The 20,722-nt window shown below is 48.3% G+C and overlaps 3 protein-coding genes across 4 annotated transcripts; 1 reads left to right on the top strand and 2 right to left on the bottom strand.

Moving 5' to 3' along the window:
- Positions 1 to 113: 113 nt before the first annotated feature.
- On the bottom strand, positions 114 to 8,843 carry KARS1 (lysyl-tRNA synthetase 1). Of its 2 annotated transcripts, none has more exons than XM_034072787.1 (14): positions 8,508 to 8,652; positions 8,020 to 8,170; positions 7,646 to 7,811; positions 7,192 to 7,285; positions 6,760 to 6,946; positions 6,464 to 6,589; positions 5,131 to 5,250; positions 4,725 to 4,887; positions 4,458 to 4,631; positions 3,633 to 3,718; positions 2,896 to 2,981; positions 2,434 to 2,560; positions 1,545 to 1,688; positions 114 to 220 (listed from the first exon to the last, which is right to left on the bottom strand). In XM_034072787.1, the coding sequence occupies exons 1-14, from the start codon at positions 8,627 to 8,629 to the stop codon at positions 146 to 148; spliced, it is 1,821 nt and encodes a 606-aa protein (XP_033928678.1). In that variant the 5' UTR covers positions 8,630 to 8,652; the 3' UTR covers positions 114 to 145. The 2 variants fall into 2 exon arrangements, with proteins under 2 accessions (XP_033928678.1, XP_033928679.1); XM_034072788.1 differs by lacking the exon at positions 8,508 to 8,652 and adding an exon at positions 8,736 to 8,843 and having other exon boundaries at positions 146 to 220.
- A 13-nt stretch (positions 8,844 to 8,856) lies between these two features.
- On the top strand, positions 8,857 to 11,319 carry TERF2IP (TERF2 interacting protein). The gene is made up of 2 exons (XM_034072789.1): positions 8,857 to 9,198; positions 9,873 to 11,319. The coding sequence occupies exons 1-2, from the start codon at positions 8,857 to 8,859 to the stop codon at positions 10,305 to 10,307; spliced, it is 777 nt and encodes a 258-aa protein (XP_033928680.1). The 3' UTR covers positions 10,308 to 11,319.
- Positions 11,320 to 12,264: 945 nt separating this feature from the next.
- LOC101881907 (carbohydrate sulfotransferase 4) lies at positions 12,265 to 17,527 on the bottom strand. The gene is made up of 3 exons (XM_031043922.2): positions 17,481 to 17,527; positions 15,485 to 15,601; positions 12,265 to 13,733 (listed from the first exon to the last, which is right to left on the bottom strand). The coding sequence occupies exon 3, from the start codon at positions 13,718 to 13,720 to the stop codon at positions 12,581 to 12,583; it is 1,140 nt and encodes a 379-aa protein (XP_030899782.2). The 5' UTR covers positions 13,721 to 13,733; positions 15,485 to 15,601; positions 17,481 to 17,527; the 3' UTR covers positions 12,265 to 12,580.
- Between the last annotated feature and the right edge of the window lie 3,195 nt (positions 17,528 to 20,722).

The following is a 20,722-nucleotide window of genomic DNA, read 5'->3' as shown; positions in this document are numbered from 1 at the left end:
CCTCCCCAAGCAGACCCGCGCATGCGCCCGCCCGTGCCGCGGAGCCCGGTGGGAGCGCTGCCCCAGGGCATGCGCACAAGAACACACGCGCACAAGAACACACGCAGACAGGATCCGGGCGGAGCAGCTCTTTATTGATCGGCCGTCACACGGAGGTGCCCTCGGCGGGCGCCGCCTCCCGCTTGTCCTCCGGCTTCATGGCGGGGAACAGCAGCACCTCCTGCGGAAACGGGAACCGTCAACGACACCAGGCGGCACAGCTCCCTGCCCGAAGCCACCGGGCACCGTCAGCGGCCCCGGGCTGCCCGGCTCCCTGCCTGAGGCCACCGGGCACCGTCAGCGGCCCAGGCCCGGCTCCCTGCCCGAGGCCACCGGGCACCGTCAGCGGCCCAGGCCCGGCTCCCTGCCTGAGGCCACCGGGCACCGTCAGCGGCCCCAGGCGGCACAGCTCCCTGCCCGAGGCCACCGGGCACCGTCAGCGGCCCCGGCCCTGGCTCCCTGCCCGAGGCCACCGGGCACCGTCAGCGGCCCCGGCCCCGGCTCCCTGCCCGAGGCCACCGGGCACCGTCAGCGGCCCAGGCCCCGGCTCCCTGCCTCAGGCCACCGGGCACCGTCAGCGACCCCGGCCCAGCTCCCTGCCCGAGGCCACCGGGCACCGTCAGCGGCACCGGCCCCGGCTCCCTGCCTGAGGCCACTGGGCACCGTCAGCGGCCCCGGCCCGGCTCCCTGCCCGAGGCCACCGGGCACCGTCAGCGGCCCCGGCCCGGCTCCCTGCCCAAGGCCACCGGGCACCGTCAGCGGCCCCGGCCCGGCTCCCTGCCTCAGGCCACCGGGCACCGTCAGCGGCCCAGGCCCCGGCTCCCTGCCCGAGGCCACCGGGCACCGTCAGCAGCCCCGGGCTGCCCGGCTCCCTGCCTGAGGCCAACGGGCACCGTCAACGGCCCCGGCCCAGCTCCCTGCCTGAGGCCTGAGGCCACCAGCCCTGCCCCGCGGCAGGCCTCCTCAGGCACCTGCCATGGCACCATGGAACCAGCCGGGCTGGGAAAGGCCTTTCAGGTCATCGCTGGCACTGCCCAGGCCACCACCAACCCACGGCACTGAAGGCCTGATCTCCAGTGTGTGAACACTTGTAGGGATGGTGACTCCAGCCCTGCCCTGGACAACACCTTCCAATGCCCTAGCACCCTCTGGGGAAGGAACTGCTCCTACTATCACAGAATCACAGACTAGTTTGGCCTAAAAGGACCTTAAAGCTTACCCAGTTCCAACCCCCGTCCTGGGCAGGTACACCTTCCACTAGAGCAGCTTGTTCCAAGCCCCTGTGTCCAAACTGGCCTTGAACACTGCCAAGATGGAGCACTCTAAACCTCCCCTGGCAGTTTGATGCAGTTTCCTCTTGTCCTATTTCTGGTTACTAGGGAAACTATCTTTCACGTAGTTGTAGAAAGCGTTCCACTCAGTGGCCATGGTGTCTGGTGTTGGTCAGAGGCAGGCCTTTCTGCAGTGTCACCCACATGGTAGGTGCTGCCATTTCAGCCGCTCACCTTGATATTGTTGGAATCCGTCAGGAACATGGTGAAGCGATCGATGCCCATGCCCCAGCCCGCCGTGGGAGGAAGGCCATACTCCAGCGCCATGCAGAAGTTCTCATCAATGAACATGGCTTCATCATCACCCACGGCTTTTGCCTAAGAGAATAAACAGTAAAACATGGGTTGCACAAAGCTTGGTAGTACCACTTCTGCTAACTCCTACCAAAAAGGGGGAATATATTGTCTTTTTTAGCAGCCATGTAACTGGTAACACCACAGCCATGTACAGCTGCATGAGAAACAGATGAAGGCACCTCAGCACCCGGACAACCACAGAGGTCACTTGTACAGCTGCTTCCAAAACAGCTCTAGGCTCAGTTCCTTCTTGATCTGTAAGTTTCTGTCCTGGGTTCAGCAGTAGCAGTCATTTTTCTCCTTCTTAGTAGCTGGTGTAGTGCTGTGTTTTTGACTTTCAGCCTTGGAACAGCACTGACATCACTGAATTTTTGCTCAGTAATGTTCAATCTGACCAAGGACTTTATGAGTCTCATGCTCAGCCAGGGAGGAAGGGAAGCCATGGTGAGCAGTTGTATTCTCTTCCCTTGTTATTTCCCTTATCATTATTATTACTGGTGGTAGCAGCAGTGGTTTTGTGTTGTACCTTAGTTACTGAACTGTTCTTATCTCAACCCGTGGGAGTTGCATTCTTTCCATTCTCCTCCCCATCCCTCTGTGATCAGGGGGTGGGGGAAGTGAGGAGAAGGGGAGTGAGAAAGCAGTTGTGTGGTGCTGAGTTACCACCAGGGTTTAAGCCACAACACAGCATTAGAGACTAACACATACAGGAATATCCTTTGCTTATGTGCCTTTATCAGTGATTCCATATCAGCAAGAACCATACCTTGGCCTGATCCTCAAACAGCTGCCGCTGACGGAAAGGATCATTAAGTTCTGTGTACGCATTGCACACCTCCTTCTTCATGACAAAGAGTTCGAAGCGTTCTGTTAGTCCCACATGAGAGCGATGCCTAAGTGAAGATAAAACAACCACACACCTTCAAATAAACATCTTTACAGAAGGCAAGACCACATAAATTAAGTGCTCAGGAGGAGTGCCCATGCTCAGCAACTAACAGCTGTCAAAACCTCAAACTGCTGAACATCAGCCCACCTCTGCCCTGGATGATGGGTTTCAGGAACCAATGTCTACCTTGGTTGGCATCAGAGTTCACAAACCAGTATACGACATCAGAATCTACTTTCACACGACTTAGATTTTTTCTTTCTTCATTTTTTTTCCTTGTTAATAAAGTAGGAGTAGAGGGTTTAAAAGTTACACACTGACTGTGTCTCATACTCTTACCATTTGGCTAGAGGACTCATGATCTGTGGGTGATCACAGATGAATGTAGGGTTGATGCATGTGACTTCTAGGAATTCACCAACTAACTGGGAAAACAAAAGAAAAACAAGTATGCAGAGCACAATATCACATTCATAGCACTGCCTTCCTGAAGGTGCCATAAAACTGAAAAGTTTCCCAAGTGATCATTCCTAATAATGGTAATGTCTTCATTAACAGAAAGTACATGTTCTGCTTGGGTAAGGAAAATTATGTAGCAGAAACTGTACAAGAAAACAACAGCATTATTCAAACTGTACACTGTGACAACAGCCAATAGGAAAAGCAGCAGAAAAAAAGCTATCGGGCAATATTTTAGGTACAAAGGAAAAGTCTTAGTAGAGCTTATAGAATAACTATATGGTAAGCCTACTAGCTTTGTAAGGTACATCCAAATGCACAGATCTCACAGACAAAACTGACATAAAGCAAAGCACATCTGCTTTAATCATAAAATACTAGTTATCAAACTCTAGAGCTCACATTAAACAGGCATCTGTAAACTACATTTTGGTGCAGACAACACCAAATAGATTTTGACACAGCAAGTTCTCACTGTGTAGAAAAGCTGAAGTGCATTTCACCACGTTTTCCCAAAGACAGCTAAACTTTTGCTCTGAAGAGACCCCTGTTGGTACCTGTTGATATGGAAAGATCCTTCAGGACATTAGGATTATAAAAATACCACCTTTACTTACTTTGTCAAGAAGCCTGGCTGTTGTCCTTGGAGGTGGACACTCAATATTTCTCTCTGCACAAAGATCATCAAAGAACTTGCGAGTTTCTGAAACAGTTGTAGAGAAAAATTAGAAAAGCCACTCAGGCTGCCACGTTTTTTAATTTCTGCACCCTTCAACATGTGTTAGAGTGATTTCTAAGATCTAAATGGTATACATAATGGAAACCATCACCTTAAAAGTCAATGTACAAAAATAGTTTGATTTTTGATCAATTTGCACGAAAATTTAAGTTATTTTGTATTTCAAAAACCCGACAACAGTTAAGCACAATCCCACACAACTGCTGGCTATTATCACTGGGGGATAGCAATAAAATGTAAAAAAATAAATCACTGAAAAACATATGAGCTTGTTGCCTATGGCTCAGGATTCCAGGAATAAAACAGCCCATACACACATCGTGAAGAAAGCCCAGAGTAATCAGACTCCTAACCTACAATCACACGCATGGAGATTCAACTGCACAGAAGACAGAAGAAATAATAAAAAGCTGGGTCTCTTCAGCAGATGAAGAACTCCCCAGATCGTGCCTCTTGGGAATAACAACATCACATATACTCAACAAAGGAATTAGCAAAAGAGTCAGATCCTGCTGAAGGCTGCAAGGCATGAAGGCTTCTTTCTGGACTCTTCAGTAATAGACAAAACCAGAGAAAAGAAATCCTGTGTGTTAGTACCACCTCAAAACGCAGCTGACAGACTGGCTGCAGGCTGGGAACTCAGGACTTTTTACTGTTTTTCTGTTAAGGAAGAATGACAGGGCATTCATACTTAGCATCTAACCTTCAGTTTCAAAACACTCAGCTGGTGGAAATTTCACTCCTATGGCCTTTTCCAGATCATACACCATATTAATTCGCCGGAAGGGAGGGGTAAAATCTATCTCATAGGCCTGTCCATCTTGACCATCTGGATGATAAGTGATCTTGTAACTTCCAGTAATATGCTTCACCATCCCTGCAAAAGGAACCTGAAGTTTAGAACAAGAGCATGCTACATAATATGCACTTCTACCAGATTCTTACTCTTTTTTAATATTGCATACATCACCTGAAAGCAACTTCTCTGTAATTTCCATCAGGTCATGGTAGTCTGCATAAGCCATGTAGAATTCACAAGTTGTGAACTCAGGGTTATGAGTCAAATCAATTCCCTCATTTCGGAACTGTCGCCCAATCTCATATACTCTGTCCATGCCTCCAACCACCAACATCTAAACAAAAGCAAATCCCAGTGAACAAAGCAACTTTTTCGAAAGACCTGAAGAGAACTCAAACACACACAACTGCAACATGACTGTACAAATTTCACTTAAGATACATTTTCTCCCCTCCAGACAAATGAGTCCACCTTTCTTGAAGAATAATCCTCACTTCAGCTACATTTTCTTTTGTAGAATAAGATCACAACAGTCTGGAGAATATGGGCTTAGCCATCAGAATGGTTTGTATCTTACCTTATGGTAAAGCTCTGGAGCAATTCTCATGTACAAATTCATATCCAGCTCGTTGTGGTATGTGATAAAAGGTTTTGCCACAGCTCCACCTGGAATTATATTCATCATAGGAGTTTCAATCTGTAAAATAACAACAACAAAATAGTTTAACAGTGGCATAAACTTTTCCAGGCTCATACCTGTAAAACTCTTTCCAAAGCAGAACTCTGTAGCTCAAGCAAAGAAAGAAACCATGGCTAGCTCTGATGAAAAACCTCTGTATTTCATTTATTGCTTAACATTCCAGTAAATTAAAATAATTCTGAACTAAAGAGCACTTACTTTTAAAAGACGCAGCCATAAAGACAAATTATTTAAACTACTCTTTGCTATCAAGAATCATTCTTATTTCCTATAAATGTGAACCTGCTGTGTTCATATTACCAAAGCCAGGAACTTGGCTAAGGCATTGTCACAGAACTGTCTCTCTTCTTTGCAGAAAATAAAATTCAACAAGGCCAAGTGCAAGTTCCTGCACCTGGGTCAGGGCAATTCCCCACTATCAGTTCAGCTTTGGGAATGAATGGATTGAGAGCAGCCCAGTAGAGGACTTGAGGATACTGGTGCTTGAGAAATTGGACACACACTGGCAGCATGCACCCAGAAAGCCAGTTGTATTCTGGGATGCATCAGGAAAAGTATGGCCAGCAGGTTGAGGGAGGGGATTCTCCCTCTCTACTCCACTCCCATGAGGCCCCACCTGAAGCACTACAGTCATTACACACACAACAGAGACAACACAGCACAGGTTCAGCATCCCATTGCTCTCAACAAAACCCACCAGCAGCTTTTGCAGATTCAGTTGATAAACATTTGTAAATAAACTACATTAAGTTCTAACTTTTGTGCTAACTGTAAAGAACAATGAAGAATCTGGATGCAAGAGAGCAGAGCTAGTAATGTTTTTTCATTTTCTACAATAGATCTTAAGACAAAACCAACTTTACTTACCAGAAGTAAAACCTGCATTTATCTCCAGAGACAAAACATCATTTCAAAGGTGTTATTTTTACCTTCATTTACTGACATAAGGACAGGACAGCAGTAGTTTGAAGCATACCCTGACAAAAGTTTCCTGAGTCATAACCTCATCAGCTGAGGAGTAATCTTAACTTTAAAGAGAGATGAAAGGAATTGTTCCCATTATGTTACACTGATAAAACACACCATGCTGAGGTAATTATTCTCACTTCTGTAAATATTTGCATATGAGCCTGAATATAAAGCACCCTTGAAGCTGAGAAGCTCTAAACAAGTTCAGTATGCAGAGACAAATAAAACAAGGAAGCCTTACCTCAAGGAAGCCCAACTCATCTAGAAAGCTCCGAATATATGTAATGATCTTTGCACGGGTTATAAATTTCTGCCTCACATAATCATTAAGAATCAAATCCAAGTATCTCTGACGATACCTAGTTTCCTGGAAAGAAAAAGTATCTTTAGAACAAGCTACACAAAATGTGCTGCCAAACTAAAACTAAAACAAAACTAATGTTCCTTTGGTGACTGATACCACCAGCAGATATAAAAGGTCATCTGTTCTGACCTATCTGTCAAACTCCCTTCAAGAGTGACAGATATGATAATTACCTTATCTTTGAGGCCAAAGTGAAGATGAGGCAACATATGGAGGCATGGAGACAACAGAGTTATTTCATAAGGAATAATACTCAGTTCCCCTTTCTTTGTTTTCCCAGGATTCCCCTTTACACCAATAATGTCTCCACGACGCAGCTTGTTATTAATACGGAAATACTCTTCCTCGGATTTGTAGAGCCTGTAATTAAAAAAACAATGTAAGCACATTTGTTTAAAATTCACCATTCCAAACTGTCCTGCAAGTCTCTCCCAAGACTCTTCTAGCAGGGAGGCTAACCACAACATCCTCAGCAAACGTTTACCTGGCTGCCTAAGCCAACACAGAGACAAACTGCCTAAGGAGATGAAGGAAGAGAATGACCAAATCAGGTATCTAGGCCCCAGAATACAGTTTAGAATGTTACTGCAAATATCTCTCCTTACCTTGAATTTGCCATGACCTGCAACTTGACTCCTTCGCCACGAAGATCATAGAAAATCAGCTTCCCTCCAGAGGCACGCTTCGCATGAATTCGACCTAAAGATCAAAGTATGCAGGACATCAGGAATGGAGTCCCTAGCAGAAAGGGCACAGGGGCCAAAGGCACAGTATTACCATTTGGACAAAGGCTCGTCAGCTCTGAACTGATCACTAACTGTGGAAGAGCAGCAGTCAACTCTCAAAATGAATACCAGTGCACAAAAACCTATATAAACTTCAGGGTCCTCATATCACAGCAGCTCATACCACAGTCTGATCTTGGAGGTGTAAGGGATGTGGCATGGGTCCACTCAGTCTGAAAGCACATATCCTGAATAGTCTAGCACTAGTACAGCAGCAAAGATTTGGCTTAGCAAAGGAACAGACCATCCCTCTGTATCCCAGAGAAGCCATTACCTGCCACTCTCAATGTAACATCCGTCAGGTGATCTCCTGGCTGCAGATGATTGTACTTCTCTATAAAATCTGAGAGGGATAAGTCTACATGGAACTTATGAGGATAGGGATCTTCGCTGGTGTTCTTCAGCTGCTGGATTGCCTGGCTACGGATCTTGTAGTATTGCTGTCACCAGAAACAAACAAAACCCAACACATTTCTGTTAAAAAATACTTTACAGTGTGTGAATTAAACACAGCTTCACTTAGACAAGAATACGCAGGTCTCTCCCCCTGTAACCATTTAGTTACCCATTAATTAAAGAAAAACCCAACAATGTAAATAAGTAACGTTTGTTCTCAGAATAGCAATAAGCATGAAGCCAGGTGCTCACATTTGGATCCAATGTCTCCTCATCAGCACCAGTGTTATTCTCAGCATCAGAAGCCAGGACAGGTTTATGTGACTGCTTTTCACTTTGTTCTTTCTGCTTTGCCTCTTTCTCAGCAATTTTTCTCTCAGCTTTTAAACGCCTCTTCAGCTCACTGCAGAACAAAAGGGAACCAGGTACAGCAGGAACACCGCTAGCAGGTAACATAACACGGCAGAACTATCAAAAGTACAAATACCGCTTTCATTTCTCTTGTTCTGACCCAAACTCAAGACAATCGTTAAGCGTGTTTAAGTGTCGAGATACAAATGTTCATCGGCACATGCCAACGTGCCGCAGGCCCTCTGGCGCCGGGTGTGACCGGAACCGGCCGTCCAACGCCACGCCGGGGTCCCGGAGGCGGCCTCGGGGCCCACCCGCACTGCGGCTCCTCCCGCAGCCCCCGACCCCGCGGGCACGGACGGGACGAGGGCAGACCGCGAGGCACCGACCTGCTCTGGTCATGGAGCGCCCGGCGCCCCCGGAGCGCGGCCGCGGCCCCGCAGGCCCAGGCCCAGGGCCGGGTCCGTGTCCGTGCCGAGGCGCGGAGCAGCGCGGCGCCGGGGCTCAGCATGGCGCGCTCCCGATGTGTGACCGGCGGCTGCGCGCCCCCGCCGGCCGGGCCCTGGCCGCGCGTGCCCTGCGCGGCTCCGCGTGCGCGGCCCCGCCGCCACCCTCACTTTTTGCTGAGGCGCGACTCGGTCCCCGCCGCTCCGCACGCGCCCTCCACGACCGCCGCCATCTTGCACGCTCCACACAGCCCTTTCCGGTAGGTACCGCGCGTGCGCGCCCGGCGCCGGGATGGCGGAGCGGTCGCGGTCGCTGTTCCGGTGGGACAACGACAGCCCCATGCGGTTCTACGTGCGGCCGGGGCCGGACAAGCTGCGCCTGGCGCCGCTCGTGCTGGCGGGCGGCGGGCGCCTGTGCCGCGTACGGGAGCCGGGAGCCGTGCTCCTGGCGCCGCCCGGCGAGGCGGCCCCCGGCGGGGCCGTGTCCACCGAGTACGTGACGGAGTGCGTGAGGCGCAACGAGCGGCTGCCAATGGAGCCCTTCCGCCTGCCGGCCGCGTCCTCCACCCCGGTCTCCGCCATGGCCTCGCCGCGCGGCCGCTTGGCCTTCTCGGCGGAGGAGGACGCGGCGCTGGTGAGGGCCGTGCGCGGGCGCGGCGAGGCGCGGGCACGCGGGCGCGCGCTGTGGCAGGAGCTGGAGCGCGCAGGGCTGCTGCGGCGCAGCTGGCAGGCCATGCGCGACCGGTACCTGCGGCACCTGCGGCCCGCGGGGCACCGTGAGGCGGAGAACCCCGAGCTCCGGACCACGGAGGTGAGGCCGGGCCCGAGCAGCCCGGGCCTGGTGCCCGGTGTCCCTGGAGGGAGCCGGGTGCGCGCCCAGGTCCGTTCCAACCCACACCGCCCCTGACTGGTTCCTGTGGGCCCCCAGAGCCGCTGCGCTGGCTTAGATTGAGTCCCGGCCCGGTGTGGGTGGAGGGAATGGATGTGGCAGTGCTGCCACACTGAGAGCTCCGTTAGCAGATGGACTTCTTCCTTTCCTCAGGCATAAAGTGTGCCTGCAGTTGCATTAACGCTTTTGCCTTTTACACTTTTTTTCTTATTTTCTGAATTCTGTCTTACTTCGAGCTTTCTGTGGTCTTCTGTGCCCTTATTAACACATGGCTTCACTTCAGGCATGAATTTTACCTTGTCTACTAATTTCTGAGGTTTTTACGTACTGTAGAGGCACAGTAGAAGGGGTTGGGTAGCGGGCATGGAAGAAGCTGGCCAGAGCATAACGTGTCTAACTGATAACTCTACTTCTCTTAGGCAAGAACTGATGCCTCAGAAATCTCAAGAGAACTTCCTACAAAAGAGAGAATTTCCCCAGGAGAAACAGGATCTGGTTTGAACACTGCCCTGCAGGATTCTGCTGGCCCTGACTCCAGGTTACAGATGGAGGAACAGCCAACAAGCACTTCCTCTTCCAGCATGGTGGGAGATGCAGTAAAAACAATGCGGTACGTGATGGAGAAGTCTGGCATGGACCTGCTCACTGTCACCCAGGCCTTTCTGAAGAACAGTGGTGATGCGGAGGCTACTTTGCACTTCCTGCAGACGGGGCGGCGCCGGGACGGGTACCCTGTGTGGAGCAGGGAGGATGATTTGGAACTGCAGAACTATGATGAGTCTGTTAGAAATAAACTGATAGCAAAATTTGGAACTGAAAACGTGGAAAAGCGGATCGCATTTAGGAAGAGTTAGCGGACAGCAGAGGGGAATGGCTGATCTAGGACAGTGCAGGAACTTAGAAAAACTAGTCATTTGAGAGATGCAGGTACAACAGAAAATCTGATGCAGCATTCTGAAGTTTCAGAAATCCTTTAAATTTTTTTTTTTTCATAAAAGGCCCATTTTGTATTGCTGAGCACACAAAACATCTTAAAAGTAGAAAATGGTGGAAGATAGGGGTTCCATACAGTATAAACTTTTTTTCAATAAAGAGTGTGTATCTGCTATATAAGCGGATTGACAGTCCCACTTGTATGGTGCTCTGCATGCAAAGGATTTTGAAAAGGCATGTTACCAAAGTCTGACAGTCACATTTAAGTGCTCTAACCTGTAATGCATTAGTAGTGCACAACAGCATCCTGCTCTCTGTCGTGTCTTACTTCCGACTGCTCCAGATGGTTATTTAATAACCTGGTCTGCCAGTTGTCATTACTTTCTGCTGTTAATAAACCTTGATTAGCAGCAGCCATTTGGAAATAGTAACAATGAAAATGTAACTGTTCAAAAGAGGGATCAAGAACATTCATGCCAGAAGATGATGTACCTGATCTCATACATCAGTGCTGAGATGTCTTGAGAGTGGCCCTGTGTACTGGGAGTGGCCAGAAAAGGTCCCTGTGACATTAAAATGCTCAGGCTCACAAAGATACATCAGTTAAAACCTCAGACTGGTTGAGATCATTCCGCTTTTTATTACCACTGCCAGCATGTATTCTCCCATGCTAATATTGCAGGGTTTGATTAATAACATTGACTTTACCATCTTGCTTCATGATTTCAAGAACATGGGCTCTGAGAATGTCCAGGAGAACAACTATTACTGGTTTTGGAAGCTAGAAGACAGAATTATTTCTGCTAAAAAATAAATGGATTCACATAGTCCCATATATGGATCACCATACGCAAACCCAGAAGTTTTTATTTTCATCTGTAGCTGGTTTATTCCATTCTCCCATTATACAGTAAGTGAGCACAATTTCCACAAGCGTTGCCACCAAGGCTCGATACCCAGGCACAGAAATGGAGCAAAAGGAAACTGGGCATGAAAACTCAACTCTCCCCAAAAAAAGGATCATTCTAGAAACCAGTGTCTGGTCATCCTTGCATCTCTTCTGGCATTACTTATCACATGTGGCAGCATGACAAATGATGCTTGCTTTATTTAGCTTCCATGTATATCTCTTCTTCCTTTGCAGTATAATTGCTCTGTGTCGTTTCACACAGAAACCATGAAGGTTTTGAGCTCTGCTGTCTGGTCCCACTCCTTTGGCATTATTTGCTCCCACCTACCTGTACTTCTTCTTTTGCATAAACCATGGATTTAATTTGCAAAACAGACTTGCATTACATCAGCCTCCATTTTCCTGGTGGTGCTGACTGACAGAGCTAAACATGAACAGCTTGTGCCCAGGTGGCCAGGAAGCCCCCAGCATCCTGGCTTGTATTAGCTCCAGTGTGGCAGCAGGGCCAGGTCAGCAATTGCGCCCCTGCAGTGGCCACTGGTGAGGCTGCACCTTGAATCCTGTGTTCTGTTCTGGGCCCCTCACTACAAGAGACCCTGAGATGCTGGAGCGGGGCCAGAGAAGGGCAATGGAGCTGGTGCAGGGCCTGGAGCACAAGAGAGATGGGGAATGGCTGAGGGACCTGGGGGGGTTCAGTCTGGAGAAGAGAAGGCTCGGGGAACCTGATGGCTCCCTCCAAGTGCCTGAGAGGAGGATGGAGCCAGGAGGGGCTCCCAAGGAACAAGGGATGGGACAAGAGGAAACGTCCTCAAGCTGCACTGGGGCAGGTTTAGGTGGAGCTGAGGAGCAATTCCTGCCCCAGAGGGTGCTCAGGCATTGGAACAGGCTGCCCACGGCAGTGCTGGAGTTACCGGCCCTGCAAGGGTTCACACACCGTGTAGATGAGGCCCTCAGTGACATGGGTCAGTGGTGGCATTGGCAGTGCTGGGCAACAGTTGGACTGGATGAACATAAAGGACTTTTCCAGCATTGCTGATTCTATGATTCTGTGATTGTGGCTGAGCCTCCAGGACTTTGGAGAGCAGCCTGTGCTGCTGAGAAATCTGTCATGGGTGCAGCTGGGGATCCTGTTACTTATCCTTGCATAGCACATCCATGTGTGCACTCTTAACACACATGCACATAGCTCTGTCCTTTTTCGCTTTGGCAAACACTTAACAGTTCTCTACCCTGCAGCCTTGAGAGAGTAGGTGCAGAGGGCAGCTTGTCTGCCTTCAAAATTTGTTACTTAGAGGAGTTATGATCAAACAAAAGATCCAGTGACATATTTTTTTGCTCTTCTTCAGACTGAATGAGCTGGTAGCCCAACAGGTCCATTGCATCCTTGCACACCCTTTGCACTTTTTCTATTTTCTGGAAGGAAAGAGCCTTCCTCCAGGCCTGAGATACATTCAGTGCATCTCTGGAGCTAATATCAAAGGCCTGTGCTCCTTGCCCCTTCCCATGGGTGATGTTGTGCACCCACTTCTGAAGTTCTGGTGTAAAATGGAGTTCTGCAAACCTGTACATCTGAGCAGACAACGCTAGTGGGTCTCTGACGATGTCTTCATAGCGAACCAGCAGGTAGCGGTCCTTCAGGAAGCTGGGGACAGCCTGGCTGCCAGCCTTGTAAATCTCAACGTGGCTCTTGCAGATTACTTGCATGGTGTTGTAAGGTCCCATTTCTCCCTTTGACCTCTCAGCCCCCACAACGATGTTACTATCACGTTTTAGGTCTGCCACTGTATTCTCTCGTGACCTGAATACAGCCCGAGGGTCACGGACCAAGTGAATGATCTTGAGGTTCAGGGATGGATCAGTGAGAAGGGGGTAGAGAACTTTCAGGTCAAAGAACCGAACCTCTTTGATGGCAACATGGCTGTAGGTTTTACAGGCTTCCTCCACCGTGCTGAATGGGGACTTGGCACAGATTGTTCTGCAATTGCCTGCAGCAATTATATCACTGCGACTGAATAAGTCACAGGCCGGGGGGGAGCACAAGGCTCGGCTTGTCTCCCACTGAAATAAATCAGACTTTTTTTTCTGGCTAGACATGTAAGCATCAAACACAGACATGTCACACAGAAAGACCGACCTGACAAGGTCCCGCACTGCCATGTGCAAGACCTTGGCACTGTTCTGGTACATCTTAACCCATACGTGCCATGCAGGCTCCATCAGGTAGAAGACACTGGGGTGCTGGCTGAAAATTTGTCCAGTGAAGGAAGACCCTGACCGCCAGGAGGAGAGAATGAGGATGTGGACTGAAGAAGGTTTTCTTTCTGTAGCAGCATTGTTGCTGCAGGGTTGGAAGTGGCAGTGGATAAGAAGGAAGGTCAGAACTGCCAGAATCAGGAGCACCTGCACCCTTCTAGACTTCATCATGGTTGCAAGCGACCTGCAGAGACAGAGGAAGTTCAGGATCATGAAGAAGGCAGGATGTGGCAAATCACACTCCTATGAATCCCTCTGCAGGCTCAGGGTTTTGGAAAGCTGCCACACTACATGTGATGCTATGACAACCACAGCAAAAAGTGTCTTTGGAGAGAACATGAATACTGCAGGGTTCAAAGTTTTCAGTAACAGACCCGCTGTTTGTCAGCAAATCATTCTAATGCTGTCTTAGAAAATCACTGAAAAGCTTGTTTGCACTTGTGTCAAAGCTTAAGAGCTAGTTCAGTGTATTGAAATAAGTCAGTACACACAAATATGTACTTAGGATACACAATTCCTGCAGATATGATCCCTGCAATTTTTATGGAGGAAAGGTGGAAAAACTGTGGGTTGTTTTTTTTGGGTTGTTTTTTTTTGTGTGTGTGGAGTATTCAACAGGTTACTTTTAAGCTCCTGCTCTGAGCACTGTTTACAGTTGGTTTTGTGCCAGAATGCTGTACAAATGCAATGTATGTTTCCATTTCTTTTGCTTATATTCTTTTTTGGAATTTCAGGGAACTTTTTTTTTGTCATGAGAGGCAAAATCTCACGTAGCAAAGGAGGTCATTTGGAACTGTAATAAATCCAGCACAGCAATATCTCCTCCACAATCAGAGCATCACAGACAATTTTGCTAGAAAGTCATGAGAGTTCCTCATCCATCTTGTTGAGGTGGGGCTTACCTACAGCCAATACCTTTCTTAGTCTAACTCCTTTCTAGAGGCTGTCTCCTGCTACTCTTCCCTCCAAACCTACTAATGCTGTGGGTCTTCTATGAGAAGAGGTACAACAGAACGTGGTAGTCCAATCCAAAGGTCTGCCCAAACCTAGCTCCTTGTTTCTTCCACTAAACCTCTATTCTGCCTGTTGTGGATTACTTCTTTATTGGAAAATGCTGTAGTGCTCCCTGTCACCCCGCATCTTGTTATGCTCCCCAGTCACCACATGCCAGGCTGGCATGTTAGCTCTACTGCAGTGGAGACAGGCGTCTCAGGCCACTGCAACTGCCTTACATTTCCCAAGGTGAACTAAACTTAAGACACCTTAGTGGCTCTCAGGCATGGTCAGTCCCTCCACAGCCAGAGAGGATAGGGAGAGCAAGGTGCTGAGGCTGCAGGGCAAGGTGGGAGTCCTGGATAGGACAGTCTTGGAGCCCAGGTCTTCAGAGCTTTGTACACAGTGTTGTGTAGCCCATGACTCTACAGATCTCAGGCAGCCATGGCCACACAGAGCAGCTGCCTCCCTTGAAAGCAGCAGAGGTGCAAAGTGTGCCTTACTTCCCTGCTGTGTGCTTACCAAGTTATCTTCTGGGTCCATAGTGATGCCTGAATGTTCCCAGTCAAAATTTACCTAACTTCCTCCTTATGCTTGCCCCAATTTTCCTCTTCAGTGAAACTTTCCAAGTACCCTGAACGATTTTAGTTCCTCTAGCACTGATGTTGACATTTTGAGGTACAGTCACTGCTGCTAACAAACTGGAAACAGCACTCATCTTTCCCTGCAGCATACATGCATAAATTGGCTTGTTTATCTAATCTGTGTATTCATTTTGAGTTTAGGATTTGTAAGGCTGCAATTCTAATTGCTCAGAGCCAGAACAGTACCCGGCCCAATGGGTAAGCCTGGTTGTTGCCAGAGAGTCCTACCTCAATATGAATTTTATTTTAGTAATGTCTTGCAAGGATAGGGCTGTGCATTTAGTGATGTACCACTTACTTCTGGTCTCCTGAACAGGAAGCCTGCTGATGTTTTTTGATGATACAAGCAGATTGTAGTGTTCAGGTCTGAGAAGAAGCTGATTCACGTCACTGTTTGGGTCAAGCCTAGGAAGAACTGCAAAAAAAGACTGTTGTAAAAGTAAGTCATATATCATCTTCTTCTTTGCAAATGAATACAGCAGTGTTTACCTAAAGTCATGGCTTTGATGATATCGCTTCCATCTGGTACCATTAATACTGTTATTGTGACTCCCAGCAGAGTTCCTGTATTAAAGCCAGAAGCTCTTAATTGGGAAAAACTCTGTTAGCAGGCACAAACACTGGCATTAAGATACCCAGGCAGATTTTAAACCACATAAATCATTTCTCTTGAAACCTGTGTGAATAGTCTTAAGTATGAGCCAAAGAGAATGGATTCCTGTTTCTTGGGAAGCAAGAGTGTGCTTTTATCTTGAACCAAGCCAGGGTGGAACAGTGTGATGTTTTAGACATTTTACAGAGCATGCAGACCATCTGTGTCTCCTTTTGGTAGAAATGGCCTCACATGAGGCCACAGCCTCACAGCTTCTTTTACATAAGTAGTGATGACTGTTGCTCTGACCCACAGGGCAGTCAGTTCCACAGGGAGGGGACAAAGACTGAAAAGGGTTGTGTATGCCTCATGAAATGGAACAGAGGAAGAGCAAAGAGCAGCAGAGGTTCTATCAGGCGTTTCCTAATATGAAATAAATACTAATTAGCCTTACTTTCACCACTCTTATCTCTCAACTGTGGCAGATGGGAAGTTTATAAGTTAAGGTCTTATGCTTAACCACATTTTCCCTACAGCAAATATTCAGAGTCACAAGTGATTCAGTTCATTTTGTATTGAAAAAGTGAAATATGAAGCCCTCACAAAGCTGCAAAGATCATTCCAGAATGACTGAGACAATCTCAGCTTCAGAACAAGAAACCACACACTGTTACTGCCTGCTGGCAGAGAGATGAGCTAGGATTTGGCTGAGAACAAAAGAACAGAAAAAAACCCCGTGCACTAAGGATGAAGAGCAGAAACTACTGAAAAATACAACAATCGAGAGTCTCCCACAGCATATACATGAGAATGCAAAGAACTGGGATCTGCCTGACTGAGCAGCAGGAGTTTCCAGAACAATGAACAGTTCCAGAAACTGAGGAGCCTTGAAAATGCTTGATCCTGGTAGAAAAAGAGTGTTACTGAAAGTAGCAAGCAGCCCCAGGGAGATGTACCCACCAAACACACTCTGAACATGGGCAGCATATTGTCAGAGTACAGATCTGTCAAACCTGTGTGTCTGACAATACAGCCCCAAATACCTTGTGTTATGCAGACTGTGTCTGAGTGCTCTGCAGGTCTGGGGAGTTCTCCAGATCTGTACAGGGCCCTCGCTGCTGTAGGGGCAGCAGTGTAGCAAAGACAGAAGCCCCAGACACTGGTCTTTGATGGCACTGATGGTTGCTCATAGCTTTGCCAAATCCTTCAAAATCCTTTGCCAAATCCTTCGAATACTTCTACAGCACAAGCTGTAGCATCTGCCCATTCAGAGGAGAATGATGACATGACTGTGGGAAATCCTGAGAAGGCGCACTGAGAAGACAGCCTATAGAAGCAGGAACTACCCTCTAAGGCAGACTAACAGCTTGTGTCTGCAGGAGGACTCATGTAGCAATTTACTGGCATCCACATGTTTACAGTGTTATCCAAAAATTATCTCCCAGTTCAGGCTGCTGAGCATGAGCAGTGAATGCAGTCCTGGGCACCAAAGCGTTCACACCAGAGACCAAGAAATGATTGAAAATCTCACCTTAACACGTCCTCTTGAAGTACCACCACACCTGGTTCAGGCAAAGCTGCCCTCATACACATACACTGCTGTCGTACACACTCCTGCAGGCAGCCACACAAACAGCCATGTACTCACATACTGGCATCTGCCTTCATGCTAGGCTCACAGACACATGTACTCAGCTCTTACCTATACCTGTATCCTCTTTCCTGTTCCCTCATTTGTGTATGTCCCAGTCCTAGGACTGACTATTCTACAGTGCCCGCCTACTTTAACCAGCCTTGGGCTGGAAAACTCCACCCTACACTAAGCACAAAGCATGGGAATGGCAGTTGGTTGCAGAGGCCAGGACAGCTAAAGGAGAAGGGCCAGGAAATTCATGAAGGAAACTGAGAGTTGTTTTTATGTTAAGTTCCACTGCAGGCCCCCAAAAGACTGCTCTCCATAAAAGTAGGAACAGGAATGTCTGTGGAGTGTCAGAGAAAAGGGCAAATAGGAACCTCTGTTACAAGAAATGGGAAGATAGGGCATATTTTTCTGCTACTTCCCTGGCTGTTTGCCACATTGTCAGCAGATGCAGATGTACACAATGTCTTTTTAAGTCTTTTCTATCTGTGCCTTGCTCGAGTTAAGTATTTTGGGGCTGGAAAAGAAAACTGAAAGAAGCTGTGAAGGTTTTGGCCTCTGCATGGTTCTCAGGGGTGTTGGAGCAGAGTGGGGCTGAGCCAGGTAGGCAGTGAAGCAGGGCAGTGCAGGGCTCAGAGAAACACCTGATATTCTGTGGCCATGCAGAGACAATGACTTTGGGTCATTCCTATTCCAGGTCTCACCATGTCTGTCACAAGAGAAGGTAGAGACCTTCTGTTGATGGTGGCCCCTGTCCCAGGAGAACTCACTGAGCTGCTCTGAGGCAAAGCAGAGTACAGGAGACAAAAGAAGCAAAAAATCTGAGCAAGATGATTTCTTGCAGCAGGAGGGACAACCTGAATGGGGTAGGTCATGTTCCCTTTCACTTGCTGCATTGCAAACACAGATGGTCAAGCCCTGGTAATTCTGGGCTAGGAAGCAAGGAGAGAAGCTGGCAGTGGTACAGGCCGCAGAATGTAGAGAGAACCATTTGTATGAAGGATTTACCTGTATCCCGGTAAGTGTTACAAAGCTGGTTCTTAACACTACTTGAGTGGCTCTTCCTGAAGCCTTATTGATTCCTGCCCAGCAATTGCATGAACAGAGATACATCAAAACTCCTGTTCCACCTCTATGTCGCTTGCCCAAAACACACTGGTCCGTTGCAATGGATATTCGGTCTTTAGGACAGGACTGAACACTGCTGTACATCGTATAGTCACAGTGCGGGGCACATTTGTTCAGTTGCACAGATCCCACGTTCTAACTGCTTTGCCTGAGCTTCCTAGAAGTCAGCATCTGTGACATAAGCAGTTGCACAGAGGAGGAGAATATACTCTTTGGAGTCAAGGCTTGGGAGGGCACAATGCATTTCCTGAGACTTGCATATTGTGGAAAGTGGAGAAGGAATCCTCTGGCTCCTGAATAATGGACATAATTCTCCCTGTATGTCTGACTCATAAGGTTTATGAAGCAAAGCAGAAGCATTTGGGGCAATCTCAAGCACAAATACAAGCTGTGCAGAGGATGTATTGAGAGCAGCCCTGAGGAGAAGGGCTTGATCAATGAGAAGCTCCCCGTGACCTGGCTTCAATGTGTGCTTGAGCCCAGAACCCCACCATGTGCTGGGCTGCACCCCCAGAGCGTGAGCAGCAGCTCAGGGAGGGGATCCTGCCCCTCTGCTGTGCTCTGCGGAGACCCCCCCTGCAGCCCTGATCCAGCTCTGGGGCAGCAGCACAGGAGGGACCTGGAGCTGTTGGAGCGAGGGCAGAGGAGGCCATGGAGCTGCTGCGAGGGCTGGAGCAGCTCTGCTCTGGAGCCAGGCTGAGAGAGCTGGGCTGGGGCAGCCTGGACAAGAGAAGGGGAGACCTGAGAGCAGCTCCAGTGCCTAAAGGGGCTGCAGGAAACCTGGAGAGGGGCTGGGGACAAGGGCCTGTAGGGACAGGACAAGGGGAATGGCTTGAACCTGCCAGAACAGGGGAGACTGAGCTGAGCTCTTAGGCAGAAACTCTTCCCTGTGAGGGTGCTGAGGCGCTGGCACAGGGTGCCCAGAGAAGCTGTGGCTGCCCCATCCCTGGCAGTGCTCAAGGCCGGGTTGGACACAGGGGCTTGGGTGACATGATCCAGTGGAAGGGGTCCCTGCTCGTGGCAGGGAGTTGAAATTGGATGAGTTTTAGGGTCCCTTCCATCTGAACCATTCCATGGTTCATATCATGGTTCATGATTAATATGCAATCCCATGAACACACAGCACACCTGACCCACTGCAGCAGTAATGGCAGTAGGGTCATAGGATTAATGTCAGAGGTATGGACTAGAAGTAACTCCTCAGTGCTGAGACTGGAGAACACCCTTCCCTGAAGGCATGTCTTTGGTAGTCTGATGAGAGAAACAGGCACACCTAGAACAGTGGAACCAGCTCAGCTGAAAGATTTGACTAACACTATGCCCTGTCTTCTGCCATCATCAAGAACAAATGGGAAGAGAGCAACCAGCACATTTCCTCCTAGGTGCTCTCCTAGTCTGCAGCAGGGTCTGGAGTATATGAATGACCTCTCTGAATGTAGGTGGTCAAAATAAACTACAAAGTGGTGCCCTAGAAGTTCCTGGTTCTTTCTGTTGGCTGTGACAAGGAGGCTCTTTGATATTTGTGAGTAGATATCTGTACTGAAGCTGTTTAAAATCAGTTGAGATCAAGATTGCATTTACGACACCTAGATTTTTACTATTCACTGTCCATTCATGTTTTGAACTCACAGATACTTCTGGCATCAGCAGATGCCTGTTGTTCTGGCAACAACAGTATGCCCAGCTGCATGTTGTGAGAAATACTTCCCTCTGTTCTGAACCTGGCATATAAAACTGCATTTGGTAATACCACCATTTTTTAATCAAGAGAGACAATGAGTCATTGCTTCCTATTCACAGTATTTGAGCTATAGAGGATTTTAGCATCTGTGCTTTTATGCCCTGCAGAACACAACTCATCATGTACCATGATGATATGTAAAGCAGCTCATGGGAGTCATGCTGCAAGAGATTCTGATTTGCAAAAGGAGCCTGCATGACTAAGTAAGAGAAATATCAGCCCTGGAGCCATCATGCAAGATAGATTACAACCCTGTACAAAATACAAGGGGACTCAGATTGACAAAAGGCCTTTGTACGTTTTGCATCTTTCTCCTTCTACATATCAACTCATTTGTCTCATGGACACTGCCCTTGGGAGCACCCTTCTTTGGTGGCAGCAATGTTTATTCTCTGACAGGATTCCAGGGAGAGACAAGAAGGGCATTCTCTTCTAA

Source organism: Melopsittacus undulatus, chromosome Z (genome assembly GCF_012275295.1).
Source record: "Melopsittacus undulatus isolate bMelUnd1 chromosome Z, bMelUnd1.mat.Z, whole genome shotgun sequence".
NCBI lineage: Eukaryota > Metazoa > Chordata > Aves > Psittaciformes > Psittaculidae > Melopsittacus > Melopsittacus undulatus.
This window is presented reverse-complemented; position numbering and strand designations above follow the sequence as displayed.